The sequence below is a fragment of the Lingula anatina genome, chromosome 10 (genome assembly GCF_051362555.1).
Source record: "Lingula anatina isolate TDL-2025a chromosome 10, LinAna3.0, whole genome shotgun sequence".
NCBI lineage: Eukaryota > Metazoa > Brachiopoda > Lingulata > Lingulida > Lingulidae > Lingula > Lingula anatina.
This window is the reverse complement of record NC_141776.1, coordinates 20,188,956-20,212,404: the sequence shown is the minus strand read 5'-3', so window position 1 is coordinate 20,212,404 and position 23,449 is coordinate 20,188,956. Positions and strand designations below refer to the sequence as shown.

Sequence of the window (23,449 nt, the reverse complement as noted above, 5' to 3'; positions counted from 1 at the left end):
TTTTGTTAAAGAAAAATACAGAATAAATCCAAAGGGCTGTATTAAAATTTTCAAAACTCCGAACCATTCGTTTATACTTTGTGAGAGTCATTACTATGGGGTGAAAGTATAAGTAAAAGTCTTTTGACATTCTTTATTTTTGACACAACCAAATGTTTTGGGATGGCAGAACGGTAAGGAAGTGATTTCAATGTAGGATTTACCGGTTTCAGATCATTTATAGAATTTTTTGATGAAATTAATTTTGTATGTATGTACCAGATATATCAACTGAGATACATATAGTGTGTAGGGTGCCCTTATTTGACCTTTGATTTAGCAAAAACTTTTCTATCAACGGCGCAGCTACAGCAAGAGGACGATTTCAGCACATGATAATTGACACAGCCTCACAGGACAACTTTCTTCAAATGTTTTAATTGTTAAGACATTTTCAAGAGGTTATTCATACCAGATTGATTCCATTGAAATTCACAAAAGCGAGTGGTTTGAAAATTTAACGTTATATAAGAAACCAACCATTTTATTTTAATGACAAACATTTACTAGTACATGTATTTTGCTGAAGCAGTAGCTATTTTCCTCTAGGTCGCGGACAGACCAGTACGGCTTTGAGTGGCCGGAGGACTTTGATTTCTCTGCATACGATGCTTATGAGTCCAGCTATATCCAAGTACTCGCCAGGAGGAGCAGGAAATGGAAAAGTTTACTAGGACACAAGGAAAAAGTGAAGAAGAACAGAACTGGTAATGCGATTCTTAAGAATCCCCTGGAATTTCTGTGATAAATCTATTGAGTCGATTTAGTGTTATTTAGAAAAAAAAACAGGAGATATATTAATTATTTATATTAATGTCACCCTTTTGAAATTCATTTTGCTTTTTCAAAGTACTGCCCAAAGCATATGCTACTACTTGTATGTTCATACCACCTATTATTCATTTGAACAAGGCCGCGCATTTCTTTTATTATCATAGGTTGTCTTTTGTATTTAATATTCCATTTTGTTTGATATATTAGTAGATTATATGTGTAACTGGAGTCTTTTTTTACTATACATGTAACTTGCTTTTTCTACTTTGTAGTTAAGAGATATGTACGTAAAGGCATTCCCAAAGAGTTCAGGCCACTTGCCTGGATGACCCTCAGTGGAGCCCAGATGAGGATGGACTCCCAACCACAGCTCTACCAACACCTCCTGACTCAACAGCCACAGCCAGAAGTCAAGGAGTCCATTGACCAAGGTAAGAACTCTACCAACACCTCCTCACTCAACAACCACAGCCAGAAGTTAAGGAGTCCATTGACCAAGGTAAGAACTCTACCAACACCTCCTCACTCAACAACCACAGTCAGAAGTTAAGGAGTCCATTGACCAAGGTAAGAACTCTAGCAACATTGACCTTTAGCCTGTCTTGTATGTGTCAGCAGCTTTGCCCTTCTTGCTTCAAATGAATATTTGATATATTTAGAAGTCTGCAGTTACAGTATACCTATGACTGACGCAGCATTTATGAAATTAATCTGTCCCAAATAACTACTTCAGAACACTTGGATAGGAAAACTAGCTTTTCAATATGTTACAGAGTGGCCTGTATTTCACCCACACTGCCACCTGCTGTTGCCATGGTATCCTGCTGATGCATCAATTAAATGCCTTGACTGTATAGTATATCTGTGATATGATTTGTAAATAAAGAATGACAATTGGGCTGTCTTGGCAGAGATCTCTGCTCTCTGAGTTAAATGCCTTGACTGTGTAGTATATCTGTGATATGATTTGTAAATAAATAATAACAATTGGGCTACCTTGGCAGAGATCTCTGCTCTCTGAGTTAAATGCCTTGACTGTGTAGTATATCTGTGATATGATTTGTAAATAAAGAATGACAATTGGGCTACCTTGGCAGAGATCTCTGCTCTCTGAGTTAAATGCCTTGACTGTGTAGTATATCTGTGATATGATTTGTAAATAAAGAATGACAATTGGGCTGTCTTGGCAGAGATCTCTGCTCTCTGAGTTAAATGCCTTGACTGTGTAGTATATCTGTGATATGATTTGTAAATAAAGAATGACAATTGGGCTGCCTTGGCAGAGATCTCTGCTCTCTGAGTTAAATGCCTTGACTGTGTAGTATATCTGTGATATGATTTGTAAATAAAGAATGACAATTGGGCTGCCTTGGCAGAGATCTCTGCTCTCTGAGTTAAATGCCTTGACTGTGTAGTATATCTGTGATATGATTTGTAAATAAAGAATGACAATTGGGCTACCTTGGCAGAGATCTCTGCTCTCTGAGGGCCTTTCTGCTTAATGTAGTATTTTGTTGGTCTTGTTTAAATGTATATTGCTTGTCTTTAGTTTTAGTTGACTAACTTTTACTGGTGTTATCAATTTTTTTCATATTGCAAAACCTGCCAAATATTACTTAATACAAATAATAACAACAGAATACTAAGTATGCCTTTTTTCCAAGCATGTTATATAAACATTGCAGATCTCCATAGAACATTCCCTGAAAATATCTATTTCTGTGATACCTTGGACCCGACAGGTCTACGCCAGCCACTGTGCAATGTCCTCACAGCATTTGCTCTGAAGAATCCCAAGATTGGCTATTGTCAGGTAGTCAGTTATGGTTTAATTGTGGTTTGTTTGTTTCTTAGAGGTGAGGGAGGGGATGTTTATTACTTATCTTAGTCTTATGATATGCATTCAGGATTTGCCATATTTATTTATACTATATTTCAGTATATATATTAGCAGTGTATGTTTTCAAATATTGAAATGTTCAAATATGGAATATGACACACAAATGAGTACATATTTATTATTCCAGTTGTTAATTAGTAACCTACATCTGAGTTTTTCTCTCTTTTAATTTTCCTCCCTATGGATTGTGTTTAGAATACGATTTTCTGTTGATAAACACATCAGTTGATTCTGAATTAGTAATAATGATAACTGTTTGTTTTCAGGGATTTAACTTCATCGTAGGGGTGATGCTGCTAATCTTGCGAGATGAACAGAAAACGTTTTGGTTATTAGACACCTTGATCACACAGATATTGCCAGGTAATATTAGACACCTTGATTACACAGATATTGTCAGGTAATATTAGACACCTTGATTACACAGATATTGCCAGGTAATATTAGACACCTTGATTACACAGATATTGCCAGGTAATATTACACACCTTGATGACACAGATATTGTCAGGTAATATATATAATGCTATTATATATTAATATATTTTCCAGATCTCTACAGCCCAGGTATGGCAGGCCTGAAGGCAGAAATTGCAGTGTTAGCAGAGCTTATAAGGTAAGATGAAAACTATGCCATTGGGCAGTTGTAGGGCAGTACTATTATTGGGCAGTCCTATTATTGAACAGTCCTTGTTCAGAAGTTTTATTGGGCAGTCCCAAAAATTGGGCAGTCTTAGGACAGTCCTGTAATTAGGCAGTCCTACTATTGGGCAGTCTTAAAAATCGGCAGTCTTATAATTGGGTAGTCTTGGTACAGACCTATTGTTGGGAGAGTACTGTTAATAACATCTGAGCATACTCCATAGTGACGTGAAGTACTGTGACAGTCCCAATATCTAATAAAGCTCCCAGATAAAGACTGCATTGTATTTTCTTAGTTTAAGTCATATGATCATATAATACAAGGTGTTATGTTGCAGGCAGAAGGAGGCAGGGATATATGATTATGTAGTGAGAGAGGGTGTAGTTTAAGTCATATTATCATATAATACAAGGTGTTATGTTGCAGGCAGAAGGAAGCAGGGATCTATGATAATGTGGAGAGAGAGGGTGTACCATGGGCGGTCGTCTTCACCAGATGGTTTATCTGCCTGTTTATTGATGTTCTACCTATAGAGGTAAACCTGACCCTACCTTGTCTACAAATGATACTGAGTTAAGACTCTTGGTGAATGTGTGCCATAGTTCATGTTGTCTTGAGCCTAATTTTACTGTTATATATGCTGTCATATGGTCATAAGAATACTCCTACATTTGTTGCTTTGTTTTATAATATCTAAATACTATTGTTTTCTCTTTATATCTTGTCATTAACAATCAATACAAATAGTCAACTTGTTTATATTTACTGGCTGCTCCAGCTTAGGGTGCTTCTGTCTTCATTGCCAGTACAGTTACTGACCTACAGCAACTGTTACTTTATATTTCATTGCACACAGACAGTTCTCAGGATCTGGGACTGCTTGTTTTATGAGGGAGTCAAGGTTCTTCACAGAGTGGGCATCACCCTGGTCCTCAGGAACAAGGAGCAGATTCTCCACTCCAAGGGATTTGATGGAATCACCAAGGACTTCAAGGCAACAACCACAGACATAAGGAACTTGGAGTGTCATCAGCTGATGCAGGTGTGTGTGTGTGTGTGTGAGTGTGTGCGACGTGTGTATTTGTGCACATGTGTACGACGTATGTGTGCATTTGTTTGTGCAAGTGTTTGTGTGTGCATGTACATGTGTGTGTTTGTGCAAATAGCCTTCACATGCACATGTGGATATTGGGATAAAGTATGCAATAAATGCCTAAAATCTCATTTAGATTTGACTTTTCTTATTCCTTTAACTGCAATAGTTATTGTTGCATTTAGATTTAATATGTTGTCTTTACTAGGACATCTTTACAATTCCTGGATCATTCCCAAGAGCCAAAATCCAGGAATTGAGAGAGAAGTTTCTGGAGGCTGAGACAAAACAGAGGAATGGGACTCCTTCAGGAAGATAATTTTTTGTGTCCTATAACACAGAGGAGTGGGACTCCATCAGGAAGATAATTTGATGTGTCCTGTAACACTGGCAGACAGCCATGAGACATACTCCCACCATTGAAATGGTACAGGAGTTCAATAAGTGATTTTCATTGGTAGAATATGTTCATAGACAGTATGGTTATTTTTCTGCACAAAAACATAATTTGAAGAAAAAAAAATGTAGAAATCATTGCATATTTAATTGATTTATAATATCCTGTATTGGTATTGATGAATATTTTGGCAATATCTAAACAGTGAAATTTAACAGTGTGCATTATTGTAAATGATTATTTTGCAGAGAAGTTAGGTTACTATGTATTGATTTAATACTGACAAATTATCTAATATTCTACATGAAATGATGCCAGAGGCATTGATGTAGACTGTAGAAAGAGGTTATAAAATGTGCTATATAGTAACTATAAAAGGTTTAACATGTAGCCTTCAAGGTGTACTCAGTCAGAGGTATATATTTCAATGTTGAAATGGCATGTGATATGTAGTTTTCTTTCTCGGCTGCTAGTATTGTCAGTCATGGATGCAATGTGTGCCATAGTTACAGTATTATCTAGTCATAGTAAGGTGTACTTACCTGGCAGTGGACTCAAATAAAAATTCTGAGAGACTGGCCACCAAGTATTTGGATGAAAACTCAGATTGATGAACATCTTAGGCAGACAGAAAGCTGGTACCAGCTTCACCAGTGAAATGGTCTTAATCTCGATTTCAGATCACAGTTGTTCTTACATGGTCTTAATCATTATGGCAATGGTCTTACCATAGACTGGCTCTGCTTGTAAGATAAAAATGATCTGAACCTGGATGAGTTAGGCTATTATTAGACTAACTTCTAATTAAGTAGTCAGGCAATTACCTTCTCTCACAGTGGGTAAATGTGTGAGCAGAGACCACTGCATAACAACTAAACTGGAAGTCAGTAAAATAGTCATACTCATTGATTAAGATCATTTGAGATCTGAAATTGCAGATGAAGACCATTTCAGGCCCATTAGTGTTTGTTGTATGACAACCTAGTCATGTTTTCGTTTTCTGTGAAGGTGTAATTACAGGCTTTCTTGCTGAAATCCACGTTTGTTTGAATTTTTGGGACTATCATAGTGTGTAGCACATTTTGAATGTCAGTTTTTCATGGCATCCAATCCAATTTGTCCATATACTTTTGTCTGATGCTTTGTATATTTGTGAAGCATCTATGAGAACTTTCTTATTAGAAATGATCACATTAATTAAGCAGTTAATTGTGACTGGTGCTCAGTGCTGCTGTGATCATAAAAATTATAATAATAGTAAATTATAACAGACCAAGTATCATAATAGCTAAGGTCATCATTTCTGGTGCTCTTTGCTTGTCAATGATTTTGACTTAGAGTTATGTAATAGATATGTTATTTGTAATATATATGTTATTTGTAATATATATATATATATATGTTTAGCTGTAGCATAATGGGAGTTTTTAAAAATTATTTAAATTAAATAATCTCATACCATTATGATCAAATCAGGGAACAAATATATGACAATCCATAACTATATCTGTTAGTATATACTAAGCTACCTTAATGGCTTTGGGTTCATGATATAAGTTGGTCTTAATCTGTTCAGATAATTATATACTAAGCTACCTTAATGTCATGGGAAGGCTCATATCCTCATGGCTTTGGGTTCATGATACAAGTTGGTCTTAATCTGTTCAGATAATTAGGTGAACAAATGGTGATCAGGGTGATAGATTTGAGATTAACTTTAGTTTTGTCAGCAGCTGAATTATAGTCCAACAAACATATCTGCAAGATGATGGCATCATTTTTGACACAACTTTGATACCTCTGCTTAATTCTCCCACTAAGTCACAGTGGGACATTGCAGATTGAAGCACAGCATATGGAGTCTAGTAATGTGTTGTTATCTTCATAAGGTCAATTTTTAGTCTCAGTCAAAAGGGTTTTTTTTTCAATCTGTTATGATTAGTCAAAATTGAGAATTATGTCCAACTCTGATATATACTGGAACTTATATTAACAACTGATTGTTGTTGTTTTAACCCGAGACTTTTCACTAGGTAATGACCTGGATGGAGTGATTTATTGTCATACAGTCAGTTGTCACTGGAAGTTCCAATATCAGAGTTTTACCAAATTCTCCTTGTAATTCTACTGGATAACTAAATCATTCACTCCTTAGTTAAAATCCATTGTCCATTTTTGGGGAGTCTCTGAGTTCTGGAGCCTTAGGCTTTTACTCCTAATGTAAGGAACAGATCATTGAAGGTGATAACTTGGAGATGGTGCTAATTGTGCAGTATTAATAATCTCGTCTGAATATTCATAAATTAGTTTATATTGACCATGTGCAATTTAGAAATAAAGATATCCCTTTTGATACAGTACGGCTTTGTAGTAGCGGTGTGTTTTAAAACAGTGTGCAGACTCCATTGTAACTGTTTGATGAAATCATCTTGTTAGCACAGTTTCAATTGTTCTTCTACAGTGCCAAGCTTGTTTCAACTTACTAAATAGCCAAATACATCTTCCCACTTTTTCCAGATTTTTTCCCTATTCCTGGAATTGTGAGGCACTGGGAGTATTACCTTGAACATAAACAAGTTTAATCTAATTTATAAAGTTTTCATTTTATGCACAGAATCTGTTTATATAAAGCAATTGCAATACTTGCCTTACTTTTGTAAGAGAGAATTGCCAACTATAATTCCTTCTAGTTGGAAATTCTTCAATTTTGGAATACAGAGAAAAGTATGACAAGTTTCAAGATATGCAGGAAAAAATGTAATGCCATAAACAATAGACATATTTTATTAAGTTACTACTAGTATAGCAGATGAAGATCTGAAAGTAGACAGCTTCAAAAAGTTTTATTTTCTAAATTACTGAGCAGTAACAAAGAATTTCATACTTGGTGCAATTTATCTTCATCAAATAATTTTCATATATGTCAAATCATTTTCAAATATGTCAAATATTTCAAACATGTCATCACATGCACAGCATCCTCCAGTGGACTTTTTCCACAATGAAGCATATCTGGCCACATCAGGCCTGTAATATTGTACTTAATCCTTCTTGTGAGTAAGGCTATAATGTATTCAGACTGTTAACAAAAACAATGAATAAAAAAAACTGATTAAAGGGAGTCTATGCAAATATGAGTGATACAAAACATGACAAAAATGCAATAACTAATCAATAACAATGATCCAAGTCTATTCATTATTTTTTTTTTTATCTTGAAATGCACTTTAACAAATAAAATGCCCCAGTTTATTTTCAGTCACTGAGAAACAGTTCTGCCTTTATACAGTCAACAAATAAGATCACTTAGACTGGGACAAAGTACTTCAAAGACAGAAAAAGTTAACAGTAAAACAAGTGAAAAGACAGAATATATCTCAATATTAAAAAAATATTGTTTTGGTTTTGATGATTAACAAATTATAACAGTACAATAAGATATGTTAAGACAATGTAATACTCATCTATGGACTGGAGTGATTCTGCTGTCAGAACTCCTGCTGAACTTCTTCATCTGGAATTGTACAGAACTGGGGCAGAATATAAAATGAGGTCACAACTACCCCGAGTACCTGCACCAAGAAAGACTAGAATAAAGGGATTAATATGAATTATAATTTCAGGCACCATTTATTTTGAGGTATATTAGTAAGGAATCAATTTAACAACAACACTTCTTTAAGCATGTTAAGCAAAAATTAAATATGGCACAACAAAAAGGCAAACATGAGACAATTGCTAGAAAGATCAAATGCTGGATCCAACCAACCAGTTCCTCCATAGTAACAGAAGGGAGTGCGATACTGGGCCAACATAAAAAACATTGTGTAAATATAACAATGGGCTCTGATCCTTGTCCTGTTGACCACCTTACATACAATGTTAGCAGGCCCTGGTCCTTGTCCTGCTGACCACCCTACATACAATGTTAGCAGGCCCTGGTCCTTGTCCTGCTGACCACCCTACATACAATTTTAGCAGGCCCTGATCCTTGTCCTGCTGACCACCTTACATACAATGTTAGCAGGCCCTGATCCTTGTCCTGTTGACCACCCTACATACAATGTTAGCAGGCCCTGATCCTTGTCCTGCTGACCACCCTACATACAATGTTAGCAGGCCCTGATCCTTGTCCTGCTGACCACCTTACATACAATGTTAGCAGGCCCTGATCCTTGTCCTGTTGACCACCCTACATACAATGTTAGCAGGCCCTGATCCTTGTCCTGTTGACCACCCTACATACAATATGTTAGCAGGCCCTGATCCTTGTCCTGCTGACCACCCTACATACAATATGTTAGCAGGCCCTGATCCTTGTCCTGTTGACCACATGTCCTACATACAATGTTAGTGTTATATGAGTTACATACAATGTTAGCAGGCTGAGTGTTACATGATGGACAGGTTGAACTACATTGAAAATGTAATTATAATGGTTCACAACAAATAATCATGATATACAAACTTTCTGGTAAACAAATGAGACAATTAATATGGCACAGCACACAACAAAAATACTGGAGTATATTGGTAAGTAATCCTTACTATTACTTTATAATGAAAAATATCTGTGAGGATAGAATATGGCAGTTTATATGTAAACTTGATTAAAATCATTAAAACATTAATTTCACTGATGAGGTAATATCTATGTTGTCTTCAACACCCATACAAAGCTATGGAATAACCATTTGTTAAAGAATTTTCTGATAGAAATACTGTAAAACATTTAAAAGATTTAAATTTTAAAAATATTTAAAGCTAAATTTGTAAGCGCATGTGATTGAGATCAGCAACCAATTAAAAGTTCTTATGAGGTATTCTGGCTATCTGCTGGCATTCACAGGTCATTGGAATATTACAATATAGTATAAATGTAATTGCATGGGACAAATTCCCAATCAATATGTGCATATGGTATAATTATTACTGCATGGGACATAAATTCCCAATCAATATATGCATATGGCATAATTATTACTGCATGGGACATAAATTCCCAATCAATATACAATCATATATAAGATATAACAAACTCACATTAATCAATGGCTCACTAAAATATCGGGTCTTATAACTGGTTTATCTCTTCATAGGATAAATAATTCACGTTTTCAGACCCTGGTTCTCTGAAGAAAGCTTCTGTTTAATACTCACATGGACAAGTACTAGAACACACACAACACTCTCATGTGCAGACACACACATACACCTAGACTGCCTCAGGTCCAACAATAAGGTTTTAAATCTAATAACATGTTAAATAATATAATAATTTACTCTAAAAGCAATTAAACCCCGGAGCCAAGATTTAATCCATTTCTTGGCACATATAGAGGCGGGAACACCATTAGGGGATTAGGCAGCTTGCTTAGAAGTGGGGTTGGCCATTTTTATACCACAAATCATCAATTCTGAATGTGCTCTAAATTGACAATATTTTTCTGATCCCATGGAGTTCACCTGGCCGGTCATCCCACAGAGTTCACCTGGCTGGTCATCCTGCAGAGTTTGCCTGGCTGGTCATCCCGCAGAGTTCACCTGGCCGGTCATCCCGCAAAGTTCACCTGGTTGGTCATCCTAAGTGCACCTGGCTTGTCATCCTGAAGAGTTCCCCTGGTTGGTCATCCCGCAGAGTTGGCCTGGCTGGTTATCCCGCAGTGTTCACCTGGCTGGTCATCCCACAGAGTTCACCTGGCTGGTCATCCGGCAGAGTTCACCTGGCTGGTCGTCCCGCAGAGTTCACCTGGCTGGTCATCCTGCAGAGTTCACCTGGCTGGTCATCCCGCAGAGTTCACCTGGCTGGTCGTCCCGCAGAGTTCACCTGGCTGGTCATCCTGCAGAGTTCACCTGGTTGGTCATCCCGCAGAGTTCCCCTGGTTGGTCATCCCGCAGAGTTTGCCTGCCTGGTCATACCGCAGAGTTCACCTGGCCGGTCATCCCGCAGAGTTCACATGGCCGGTTATCCCACAGAGTTCACCTGGCTGGTCATCTCAACCAGTCCAGGTTTACCACTGTGTTGGAGTGCACATTGTGACCCAATGAATGGCAGTTTCCAGATGCTGACAGCAGGAAGAGTTAGATGCTACAAAACAGCATGAGATGTTTTCATAGAAAGCCATCAACCAGTTTTGTTAGTTAAAAACTGTCCTATTCTAGTCTAGGACAGGTGTTCCAAGAGAGTAGAGCATCTCTGATAATCTCTTATCAGGTGATATTTATCTTCCTTAAACATTTGTTTTTCACGAACAACACCTGCAGTGTGTTCTCACATTTTTTCTCTTCTATAATAGAAAAAAATATCCAAGAGACAGTCATTGTCATGTATCCCATGTTTTTTAAACAACAGTTTCTAAATTCCTCTATAATTTTCGAAGACATCATGATTTTCTGTTCTTAGGAAACATCCTAAACACTTTGGGCTTCAGGAGTTATAGGTTGATCTGGTGAAACAATCTTCCCCATTTCAATCTCTTTTTTGGTGACGCCCCTCTTCTTGTCCTGCCAGCGCTGCACTTGTGGGATTACAAACAGCATCATTCCACTGAGGGCCACCATGGACCCGGTGATGTAGAAGGCTATATCATAACTATTGGTGCCATCAAACACCCATCCTGGGGAAAAATAACATATTATTATTATTATTATTCTACTTATACAAACAGTATCAGCATCAGTGACAATAATATTAGTAATACATCAGTTCTAAACAGTTCTGTGTGATACCAAACCTGTGCCCCAATACTGGCAACATGCTACCTCCACTATCAGCAAAAATAAGTCATATGATGACTGTTGGTTGGACTTTTTTTCTTAAAACCATAAAAAATTAAATGCTACTTTTACCTATTACCTTGTGTGTGAATAAATATATATGATAAAACAAGCATGTGTACTGACTTGGTGTACACTGTCACCATTTGCATGGATGAGGGTGGTGGATGTAGACAGATGACTTACCCACAATAGGAGGACCAATGAGTGTGGTGGATGTAGACAGATGACTTACCCACAACAGGACGACCAATGAGTGTGGTGGATGTAGACAGATGACTTACCCACAATAGGAGGACCAATGAGTGTGGTGGATGTAGACAGATGACTTACCCACAACTCGAGGACCAACGAGTGTGGTGGATGTAGACAGATGACTTACCCACAATAGGAGGACCAATGAGTGTGGTGGATGTGGACAGATGACTTACCCACAATAGGAGGACCAATGAGTGTGGTGGATGTAGACAGATGACTTACCCACAATAGGACGACCAATGAGGGTGGTGGATGTGGACAGATGACTTACCCACAATAGGAGGACCAATGAGTGTGGTGGATGTAGACAGATGACTTACCCAAAATAGGAGGACCAATGAGTGTGGTGGATGTGGACAGATGACTTACCCACAATAGGAGGACCAATGAGTGTGGTGGATGTGGACAGATGACTTACCCCCAATAGGAGGACCAATGAGTGTGGTGGATGTAGACAGATGACTTACCCACAATAGGAGGACCAATGAGTGTGGTGGATGTAGACAGATGACTTACCCACAATAGGAGGACCAATGAGTGTGGTGGATGTGGACAGATGACTTACCCACAATAGGAGGACCAATGAGTGTGGCAATCCCCTGGAACATTAGCACAAGTCCAAAGGAACTAGTCAGTCTTTCCAGGCCCAGCAAGTCCACCAATATCACACTGGTCAAGCCAACATAGGCACCTGAAGTCAAAAACCAAGTCTTCAACTCATGGAATGTAACAAGTATCAGTCAAGTAAGGCATCTGAAGTCAAAAACCAAATCTGCAGTATCTCTGCTCATGGTACACCTGAAGTATCAGCTAAACATAAACATGTAAATTTATAAGCTGACAGTTATAATTATAAAATAATATGTTGGCTATCTCATTTCTGTAACATTTATGCCTGGATTTCAAACACAGAAGAAAAAAATGAAAAGGGACCTTTTTTCTTCAAAATACAGCCAGTAAATTCTGCTCAACTTGCAGTCCAGCATTTGCATCAAAACTGAGTAGATAACATACCCCTTTAATTTAGTGCAAACACTTTATGGTTTACCTGTGCAACAAAGACATAACAAAAATAGGCTGCTCTAAATATGTCCATCTGATAAAAATCAGAAAACCAATGGACATTGGAAATAATAGAACTGGGTCAATTTTCAACTGTGGCATGCATTTTAGCCTAGCAGAAGATTTCCAATGCTATGAAAATCAATTTATTATTCTTTGGAGGTCCAATATAATAATCTGTCTTGCTTCAAATAAAAGGACATGAACATGCCAAGTTAAGCAGCTTCTTCCCCTGCTCTTCACTTACCTATAAAGCAGCCAAATGTACAAGCATACACCATCATCAGAGGGTAGGACTTCATAAAAGAGCTGAACACGGTGGCTACACCACATATGGTCAGGGTAATGTTATACAGCCAGAGTCTGTTCACCCACTTCCAGTCAGACATCAGACCAAACACAATCCTGCCTACAGTGTTTCCTATGCCAACTCCTGACAGCAGCCAGGCCGCAGAGTGTTCATCATAGCCTTCCTGCAGAGCACGGTCTGGGATATAGATGAAGGGGGCATTGAACCCTATACTGGTCAGGAAGTTGGAAATGGCAAATATGATGAAGACCCAGTCCTTGAGGAGGGTGAAATCCATCATTTCAAGGAAAGAGTCCTTCATCTGAGTGCAGAAGCCCACCGGTTCATCTGTTTCTGAAGGTGGAACTACATGAGGTATTGACAAAACACTTGCCTGGTAGACGCTGACATTGGAACGATAAAGAGGGATATTACGCAGACTTCCCACATAGAGGACATCTTTCCTCTGCATGACAGTGTGGTGTGGCTTAAAGCCAAGGTGAGACAGACTACGAACAACAGAGGGCGAGCGCGGGTCTTCCACTATAACATTGCCACTGCGAATATCACTCTCACTTTTGATCATAGATGGCGGCAGTGGTGTCTGAACTGTTACTGTGTGGGACTCAGATGCAGTGCTACGGCTCCGTAACAACGGCTTCTGTGCTGACCCCTGTCCATTCTTCACTGTGGCAGCTTTAACATCTCCATCTTTGTCTATTTTACCTAATTTCTTTCTCAAACGTTTCTCAATACGTGCCTCCCTCATTTCACGCTGCTCTCGGGCTGAATATAAAGGTCTGAATACAGCACCACACAGAATACAGTTGAGGATAAGACCAGCCTGTATGAGGACAGCCCCCCGCCAGCCATACTCATGGACTAACTCAGTGGAGAAGGGGGCAAAGATGAAGGTGCCCAGCCCACTCCCACACACTGCAAGGCCAGTGGCAAACGCACGGCGCTTCTCAAAGTAGAATCCCACACTGACGATGGCTGGGAGGTAGATCAGACCAAACCCTAGACCTGAAGAACAATGGAGCAAATGGATCAGATATCTAAGTAGAATCCCACACTGATGATGGCTGGGAGGTAGATCAGACCAAACACCAGACCTGAAGAACAATGGAACAAATGGATCAGATATCAAAGTAGAATCCCACACTGACAATGGCTGGGAGGTAGATCAGACCATATCCCAGACCTGAAGAACAATGGAACAAATGGATCAGATATCAAAGTAGAATCCCACACTGATGATGGCTGGGAGGTAGATCAGACTAAATCCCAGACCTGAAGAACAATGGAACAAATGGATCAGATATCAAAGTAGAATCCCACACTGATGATGGCTGGGAGGTAGATCAGACCATATCCCAGACCTGAAGAACAATGGAACAAATGGATCAGATATCAAAGTAGAATCCCACACTGACGATGGCTGGGAGGTAGATCAGACCAAATCCTAGACCTGAAGAACAATGGAACAAATGGATCAGATATCAAAATAGAATCCCACACTGACGATGGCTGGGAGGTAGATCAGACCAAACCCCAGACCTGAAGAACAATGGAACAAATGAATCAGATATCAAAGTAGAATCCCACACTGACGATGGCTGGGAGGTAGATCAGACCAAACCCCAGACCTCAAGAACAATGGAACAAATGAATCAGATATCAAAGTAGAATCCCACACTGACGATGGCCGGGAGGTAGATCAGACCAAATCCCAGACCTAAAGAACAATGGAACAAATGGATCAGATATCAAAGTAGAATCCCACACTGATGATGGCTGGGAGGTAGATCAGACCAAATCCCAGACCTAAAGAACAATATAACAAATGAATTAGAAATCAGAGGATGAAAGTGAAATAACAGTGTTTTTCTAATTGAACATATTGTCCCATAAAATGTCTTCAACATCTTATTATTTTGTGACAGTTGTAACATTTATCATGTAAAAAAGAAACTGTGAAGTTTCAATAGTATGATGTTAACTGGCATGCTTGCATTGAAAATAATACGTATTTCCTTTTAATATTGTTAAAATGCATTTTGTATGATCACAGAGCTGAGACTTAATTCAAGACTGATGGGACAAAAGCATTTTATAACACTAATCTCACCTAGAAGTATCATGCCAACTCAACAGTAAATTATCTGATCAATACTATACAATGAATGACTCTGGTTAGTCCAGCCCAGCTGAGTCAAACGTGCACCAATGGTATATAATCATTCATATGTTTTGAAATTCTTAGATAAGCCACTGCCTGATACACTGTACTTCAATCTGGTAGTATTATGGTATACAATGTTGTACAGTAACTGTATTATTATTGTTTTAGCAGATATTACTGTCTTCTTACCTCCAACAATTCCAAATGTAAAGTACAGCATGTATAAGTTTGGAGAAAAAATGCTGACAATGAACCCCACGGCAGCCAGTGCAGCCCCTGCTATTGTTGTCACCCGGCAACCGTACTTAGATGTGAAGGCACTTGCCACTGGACCTGAAAAGACACACTGGGATAAAGCTTATTCTTTTTCTAACTACTAACTATAATTAACGGAGCATCACTAAAATATAATTGATTCTAAGTTGGCCCATATTTCTGAGCTGTCTGGAAAATTTTGAGTTAGGCTGTTAGATAACAAACCAGGCAGAATCATAATACTAGATTTTTATTCAAATGCTTTGTTTACATTATAAAATAGAAAAGGGAAACAAGCACACAGATAATATATGTCTTATTAATTAAAAGCAAAATAAAAAAAAAATCATAGTGAAGCAAACATGGCAGATATAAATGCTAAGTGTTCAATTCCTTCATTCATCCTCAAAACATATATATACACCCTCCAAATAAAAATTAATAATATCATATTATCTCTGCCTTCCAAACACGTAAACATTGAAGTAAGACAGGAAAAACTTGTTGGCATTCATATTATTAGTAAATTAACTTACCTGGAGAGATAACACCATAAAGAGCATATACTAAATAAATCATGACAAAGACTGAATTGTTTAAGATCACTCAGGACTTTACTGACAGTGGTCCTATTTTAGTCAACTTAACAGGTGTGTGATCAAAAGTATTCTGACATATGACATTACAATTTGGTAAATCGGGACTACTGGGGAGGAATGTAAAAAAAACTAAGAAATAAGTACTACTAATGTTGTTAAAACTGCAGGTAAGATTATTGGACAGAATCTCCTCAAGCTGAGTGATATTTTTAAGATTATTGGACAGAATCTCCTCAAGCTGAGTGATATTTTTAAGATTATTGGACAGAATCTCTTCAAGCTGAGTGATATTTTAAAGGCCAGATAGGGTAAAAAAGAATGAAAGCAACATGGAGGACTCTTCTTCGCCAGCACCACTGTTTACCTTTTGACCTGGCAGCAGTAGGCTCTTTCAAAACAGTGTTTATCCAAAGCCAGGAACACATCTTAATTTGTTTTTTTTTTTTTTTTTCTTAATTCATTTATTGAGTTTCTTTTACTTTGTACATTTATAAAACTTTGCTCCAAAGGCAAATGATTTTCAGTTTTTGTAACTAGCTGAATAAATTCTTATCTCATCTTATCAGAGGACAAAATTAATATCATACATTTGAGCACCCTAAATCACTGTTGCATTTCTTTTCATCTGAATAATAATAGTCAAAATAATGCATTTGTCCTACTGTCTAAAATTAAAACAAATGATAATAATAGCTACATTTCACAAAAATAAATAATACATTTTACATGAAACAATAAGATGTCTAAAAAAAGACATAAGTATCATATGTATCAGGGAGTGAACAAGGACAGTTACATCCTACGTCTTACTAACACAGCTGTCATCAATTGTGGACTCATTATTCTACCCAATCCTGTGGTGTTTTGCCCTCATTACCCTCCTGTTAACAGCATACAAACACACTTAAATACATAATCTTTAATATTTCCAACAGGCCCAATTATGTATACAAGCAATAGACATGTAATTCCTGCATAGTGATCAGCATGATAACTGTTAAAGATTGAACTAATTATGCACATAATCATTAGTCATGTGTATTTTGTGCTGAAGGCAGTGTGAACATGTGGAGAAACATGACAGAAAGGATTACCCATGCTAAATATACAAGACGTACCCTGTACCAGAGCCACAGAGACTTTTTTCACCAAACCACAGGAGCTGCACTCCCATATCTAGAGTATGCTGAAGGGATGGAAAAGTCTCGAACCTTTGTCCTTTTTATGTACATATAATTGTACTCAATATTATAATTGCATGTAGGAAGTATATATTGTGAAATTCTTGTTCCCAAATATGCCCAAAATAAAGCAAGTGAAAAACTGCTGAATAATATGCCCCAATTCTAGTGTGCCTCAGTGAGTTCTTTGATACATGCTCCACAAGAGGCAGGTATGTTACACATGACACCAAGTTTCATCTTGTTCTGGAAAGAACCACAAGCTCCAGAGTTTAAACTAATATTAGTTGTCAGCAAAGATTTTTGAAAATCATATTCTTTGGGAAAATTGGTCAGGTTTGTTGAGTCAACTGTACAAAGGCAAGAGACGTCTCCTAAGTGTGTGACTGGTTATCTAGACACAGTCAGATAAGTGAGCTAGATATTATGTAAAGAACACCAAATTGTTTGCTGCACGAAAACCAAAGATTTCCTTCCTCTGGAGTAGATATATATAATTGGTTTTTCAAATTTTCAACAATGAGGTGCAATGAGACATTAAAAAAAAGGCATCATTGCCTAGCTGGCCTAGACCAAGACATTAGAACAGGGATCATTGACTGCATGTCTTCAAGGGTACTTGACACCATTCAGGGGCTCACTCTCAGGTCTCCCCTAATAGCCCTCCCACCACAGTAGTGTATTTAACCAAGCAAAGGTCAGGATTATCTTATCTCGGCCTCTCTTGTACAAATCATTTCAAGTAGATGCGGAAGTAATCTGGGTGAACTGTATGGGAGAGAAAAGACCCCTAGATCTTGGCAGAGTCAGGCTGACGCTGCCACCCCGCTGATTACCTGCCAATACAACATGTACATTTGAACTAAAGCAAACGTTTATTCCTTGTCTCTTAGATATAACACGAGATTCTAGAATTGTGAATCACAGCAGAGAAAACGATTTGAGTTATGAGTTAAGAAGTGAATCAAATGTATTCCGTCTTATCCCAGACTTGACCTGATGTTATTTCACCAGCCCAAATTGTATTCAGTCTTATCCCAGACTTGACCAGATGTTATTTCACCAGCCCAAATTGTATTCTGTCTTATCCCAGACTTGACCAGATGTTATTTCACCAGCCCAAATTGTATTCCGTCTTATCCCAGACTTGACCTGAAGTTATTTCACCAGCCCAAATTGTATTCTGTCTCATCCCAAATTTAACCTGAAGTTATTTCACCAGCCCAAATTGCCCCACAACAAGGACACACATCATGTCACCCTCACTGCACATTACAAACTATGCTTGAAATAACACGGATCACTTTCCTCAAACACATTGTGTGCTAATGACACCTTTTTATATAGGAATACCTGTGTCAATGATATAGCAGAGGAAGCATTGTAACCCTTTGGCAAGGAAAACATTTCAAGATTTTTTCTATCAGTGCTGCCTATCAACACATATTAGAACATTAATTAGTTGCTCTTCCAAAAATATCAAAAAGCCATATCATCAAAAAATGAATGTATACCAAGATTCACACCAAAAACAAATACTAAATAAGACGTCTTACATAAATGAATCACAGAATGGACTATATTGTATATTATCTTCTGACCCCAGTTTCATAAAAACACTTAAGTCAGTTCCCTGGTTAACATCTTTGTTACCAACGATACATGGTCACATGTACTCATATTACCCTATCAGGAACTGTGTAACAGCAATCTTATGGAAACATGCTTACATTGTAGTCAACTAAAGATATGCAATTTTGTGAAACAGGGGGCTGATGTTCAGAAGTCATGAGATAAGCAGCTGCAGTCCAGACAAAAAAAGGTACCAGTAGATAAGGAGCCAGACATATCAACTGCACCCTGGCTGATTGTATTTTGGATTCCAATTCCAAGATCAAGTTCTTGACCTTTTAAGGGGCAGAATTTCAATGTCTGACATTCAGACAGACTCTGGATTAAGCAACAGTAAAATTAGCCTCTCCATACAGATACAGCCATATAGACCATATGCAGTAAAGTTAGCCTCTCCATACAGATACAGCCATAGACTAAATTTGGTAAAGTTAGCCTCTCCATACAGTTACAGCCATACAGACCGTGTGCAGTAAAGTTAGCCTCTCCATACAGATACAGCTATAGACTAAATTTAGTAAACTTAGACTTTCCATACAGATACAGCCATATAGACCATATGCAGTAAAGATAGCCTCTCCATACAGATACAGCTATAGACTAAATTTAGGAAACTTAGCCTCTCCATACAGATACAGCCATATAGACCATATGCAGTAAAGTTAGCCTATCCATACAGATACAGCTATATAGACCATATATGCAGTAAAGTTAGCCTCTCCATACAGATACAGCTATAGACCACAGTAAAGTTAGCCTCTCCATACAGATACAGCTATAGACCACAGTAAAGTTAGCCTCTCCATACAGATACAGCTATTGACCACAGCAAAGTTAGCCTCTCCATACAGATACAGCTATAGACCTCAGTAAAGTTAGCCTCTCCACACAGATACAGCTATAGGCCTCAGTAAAGTTAGCCTCTCCATACAGATACAGCTATAGACCTCAAAAAAGTAAGCCTCTCCATACAGATACAGCTATAGACCACAGTAAAGTTAGCCTCTCCATACAGATACAGCTATAGACCTAAGTAAAGTTAGCCTCTCCACACAGAAACAGCTATAGACCACAGTAAATTTAGCCTCTCCATACAGATACAGCTATAGACCTTAGTAAAGTTAGCCTCTCCATACAGATACAGCTATAGACCACAGTAAAGTTAGCCTGTCCATACAGATACAGCTATAGACCATAGTAAAGTTAGCCTCTCCATACAAACACAGCTATAGACCTCAGTAAAGTTAGCCTCTTCATACAGATACATCTATAGACCTCAGTAAAGTTAGCCTCTCCATACAGATACAGCTATAGACCACAGTAAAGTTAGCCTCTCCATACAGATACAGCTATAGACCACAGTAAAGTTAGCCTCTCCATACAGATACAGCTATAGACCTCAGTAAAGTTAGCCTCTTCATACAGATACATCTATAGACCTCAGTAAAGTTAGCCTCTCCATACAGATACAGCTATAGACCACAGTAAAGTTAGCCTCTCCATACAGATAAGCTATAGACCACAGTAAAGTTAGTCTCTCCACACAGATACAGCTATAGACCACAGTAAAGTTAGCCTCTCCATACAGATACAGCTATAGACCACAGTAAAGTTAGCCTCTCCATACAGATACAGCTATAGACCACAGTAAAGTTAGCCTCTCCATACAGATACAGCTATAGACCTCAGTAAAGTTAGCCTCTCCACACAGATACAGCTATAGACCTCAGTTAAGTTAGCCTCTCCACACAGATACAGCTATAGACCTCAGTAAAGTTAGCTTCTCCATACAGATACAGCTATAGACCTCAGAAAAGTTAGCCTATCCATACAGATACAGCTATAGACCACAGTAAAGTTAGCCTCTCCATACAGATACAGCTATAGACCTCAGTAAAGTTAGCCTCTCCACACAGATACAGCTATAGACCTCAGTTAAGTTAGCCTCTCCACACAGATACAGCTATAGACCTCAGTAAAGTTAGCTTCTCCATACAGATACAGCTATAGACCTCAGTTAAGTTAGCCTCTCCATACAGATACAGCTATAGACCTTAGTAAAGTTAGCCTCTCCATACAGATACAGCTATAGACTAAATTTAGGAAACTTAGCCTCTCCATACAGATACAGCCATATAGACCATATGCAGTAAAGTTAGCCTATCCATACAGATACAGCTATATAGACCATATATGCAGTAAAGTTAGCCTCTCCATACAGATACAGCTATAGACCACAGTAAAGTTAGCCTCTCCATACAGATACAGCTATAGACCACAGTAAAGTTAGCCTCTCCATACAGATACAGCTATTGACCACAGCAAAGTTAGCCTCTCCATACAGATACAGCTATAGACCTCAGTAAAGTTAGCCTCTCCACACAGATACAGCTATAGGCCTCAGTAAAGTTAGCCTCTCCATACAGATACAGCTATAGACCTCAAAAAAGTAAGCCTCTCCATACAGATACAGCTATAGACCACAGTAAAGTTAGCCTCTCCATACAGATACAGCTATAGACCTAAGTAAAGTTAGCCTCTCCACACAGAAACAGCTATAGACCACAGTAAATTTAGCCTCTCCATACAGATACAGCTATAGACCTTAGTAAAGTTAGCCTCTCCATACAGATACAGCTATAGACCACAGTAAAGTTAGCCTGTCCATACAGATACAGCTATAGACCATAGTAAAGTTAGCCTCTCCATACAGACACAGCTATAGACCTCAGTAAAGTTAGCCTCTTCATACAGATACATCTATAGACCTCAGTAAAGTTAGCCTCTCCATACAAATACAGCTATAGACCACAGTATAGTTAGCCTCTCCATACAGATACAGCTATAGACCACAGTAAAGTTAGCCTCTCCATACAGATACAGCTATAGACCTCAGTAAAGTTAGCCTCTTCATACAGATACATCTATAGACCTCAGTAAAGTTAGCCTCTCCATACAGATACAGCTATAGACCACAGTAAAGTTAGCCTCTCCATACAGATAAGCTATAGACCACAGTAAAGTTAGTCTCTCCACACAGATACAGCTATAGACCACAGTAAAGTTAGCCTCTCCATACAGATACAGCTATAGACCACAGTAAAGTTAGCCTCTCCATACAGATACAGCTATAGACCACAGTAAAGTTAGCCTCTCCATACAGATACAGCTATAGACCTCAGTAAAGTTAGCCTCTCCACACAGATACAGCTATAGACCTCAGTTAAGTTAGCCTCTCCACACAGATACAGCTATAGACCTCAGTAAAGTTAGCTTCTCCATACAGATACAGCTATAGACCTCAGAAAAGTTAGCCTATCCATACAGATACAGCTATAGACCACAGTAAAGTTAGCCTCTCCATACAGATACAGCTATAGACCTCAGTAAAGTTAGCCTCTCCACACAGATACAGCTATAGACCTCAGTTAAGTTAGCCTCTCCACACAGATACAGCTATAGACCTCAGTAAAGTTAGCTTCTCCATACAGATACAGCTATAGACCTCAGTTAAGTTAGCCTCTCCATACAGATACAGCTATAGACCTTAGTAAAGTTAGCCTCTCCATACAGATACAGCTATAGACCACAGTAAAGTTAGCCTCTCCACACAGATACAGCTATAGACCTCAGTTAAGTGAGCCTCTCCATACAGATACAGCTATAGACCTCAGTAAAGTTAGCCTCACTATACAGATACAGCTATAGACCTCAGTAAAGTTAGCCTCTTCATACAGATACAGCTATAGACCTCAGTAAAGTTAGCCTCTCCATACAGATACAGCTATAGACCTCAGTAAAGTTAGCCTCTCCATACAGATACAGCTATAGACCACAGTAAAGTTAGCCTCTCCATACAGATACAGCTATAGATCACAGTAAAGTTAGCCTCTCCACACAGAAACAGCTATAGACCATACAGATACAGCTATAGACCTCAGTAAAGTTAGCCTCACTATACAGATACAGCTATAGACCTCAGTAAAGTTAGCCTCTTCATACAGATACAGCTATAGACCTCAGTAAAGTTAGCCTCTCCATACAGATACAGCTATAGACCTCAGTAAAGTTAGCCTCTCCATACAGATACAGCTATAGACCACAGTAAAGTTAGCCTCTCCATACAGATACAGCTATAGATCATAGTAAAGTTAGCCTCTCCATACAGATACAGCTATAGACCTCAGTAAAGTTAGCCTCTCCATACAGATACAGCTACAGACGTCAGTAAATTTGGCCTCTCCATACAGATACAGCTATAGACCTCAGTAAAGTTAGCCTCTCCATACAGATACAGCTATAGACCTCAGTAAAAATTAGCCTCTCCATACAGATACAGCTACAGACCTCAGTAAATTAAGCCTA

General features: G+C 38.3%; 2 protein-coding genes across 3 annotated transcripts in view; one reads left to right on the top strand and one right to left on the bottom strand.

Moving 5' to 3' along the window:
* The first annotated feature begins 7 nt into the window (after positions 1-7).
* LOC106161432 (growth hormone-regulated TBC protein 1-A) lies at positions 8-7,206 on the top strand. Its single transcript, XM_013538385.2, has 9 exons — positions 8-173; positions 589-746; positions 1,086-1,244; positions 2,499-2,626; positions 2,980-3,076; positions 3,266-3,329; positions 3,783-3,891; positions 4,213-4,398; positions 4,658-7,206. Exons 1-9 carry the CDS (start codon positions 163-165, stop codon positions 4,766-4,768), a joined length of 1,023 nt encoding a protein of 340 aa, XP_013393839.2. The 5' UTR covers positions 8-162; the 3' UTR covers positions 4,769-7,206.
* A 468-nt stretch (positions 7,207-7,674) lies between these two features.
* Positions 7,675-23,449, bottom strand: part of LOC106161430 (monocarboxylate transporter 12) — a 20,736-nt gene continuing 4,961 nt past the window's right edge. For both annotated transcript variants that reach the window (XM_086998188.1, XM_086998189.1), the window contains exons 4-7: positions 15,607-15,750; positions 13,191-14,258; positions 12,447-12,572; positions 7,675-11,463 (exon numbers count right to left, since the gene is read on the bottom strand). In XM_086998188.1, coding sequence (XP_086854314.1) covers positions 11,258-11,463; positions 12,447-12,572; positions 13,191-14,258; positions 15,607-15,750 — 1,544 coding nt within the window. In that variant the 3' untranslated portion in view covers positions 7,675-11,257. The remainder of the gene's footprint in view (positions 11,464-12,446; positions 12,573-13,190; positions 14,259-15,606; positions 15,751-23,449) is intronic.

What these genes read in the sequence shown, in the direction of transcription:
- LOC106161432 (XM_013538385.2), top strand. An exon ending in AGTGAAGAAGAACAGAACTG is followed by an intron (nt 747 to 1,085) that starts GTAATGCGATTC and finishes TCTACTTTGTAG; the next exon opens with TTAAGAGATATGTACGTAAA. An exon ending in TTGATGTTCTACCTATAGAG is followed by an intron (nt 3,892 to 4,212) that starts GTAAACCTGACC and finishes CATTGCACACAG; the next exon opens with ACAGTTCTCAGGATCTGGGA.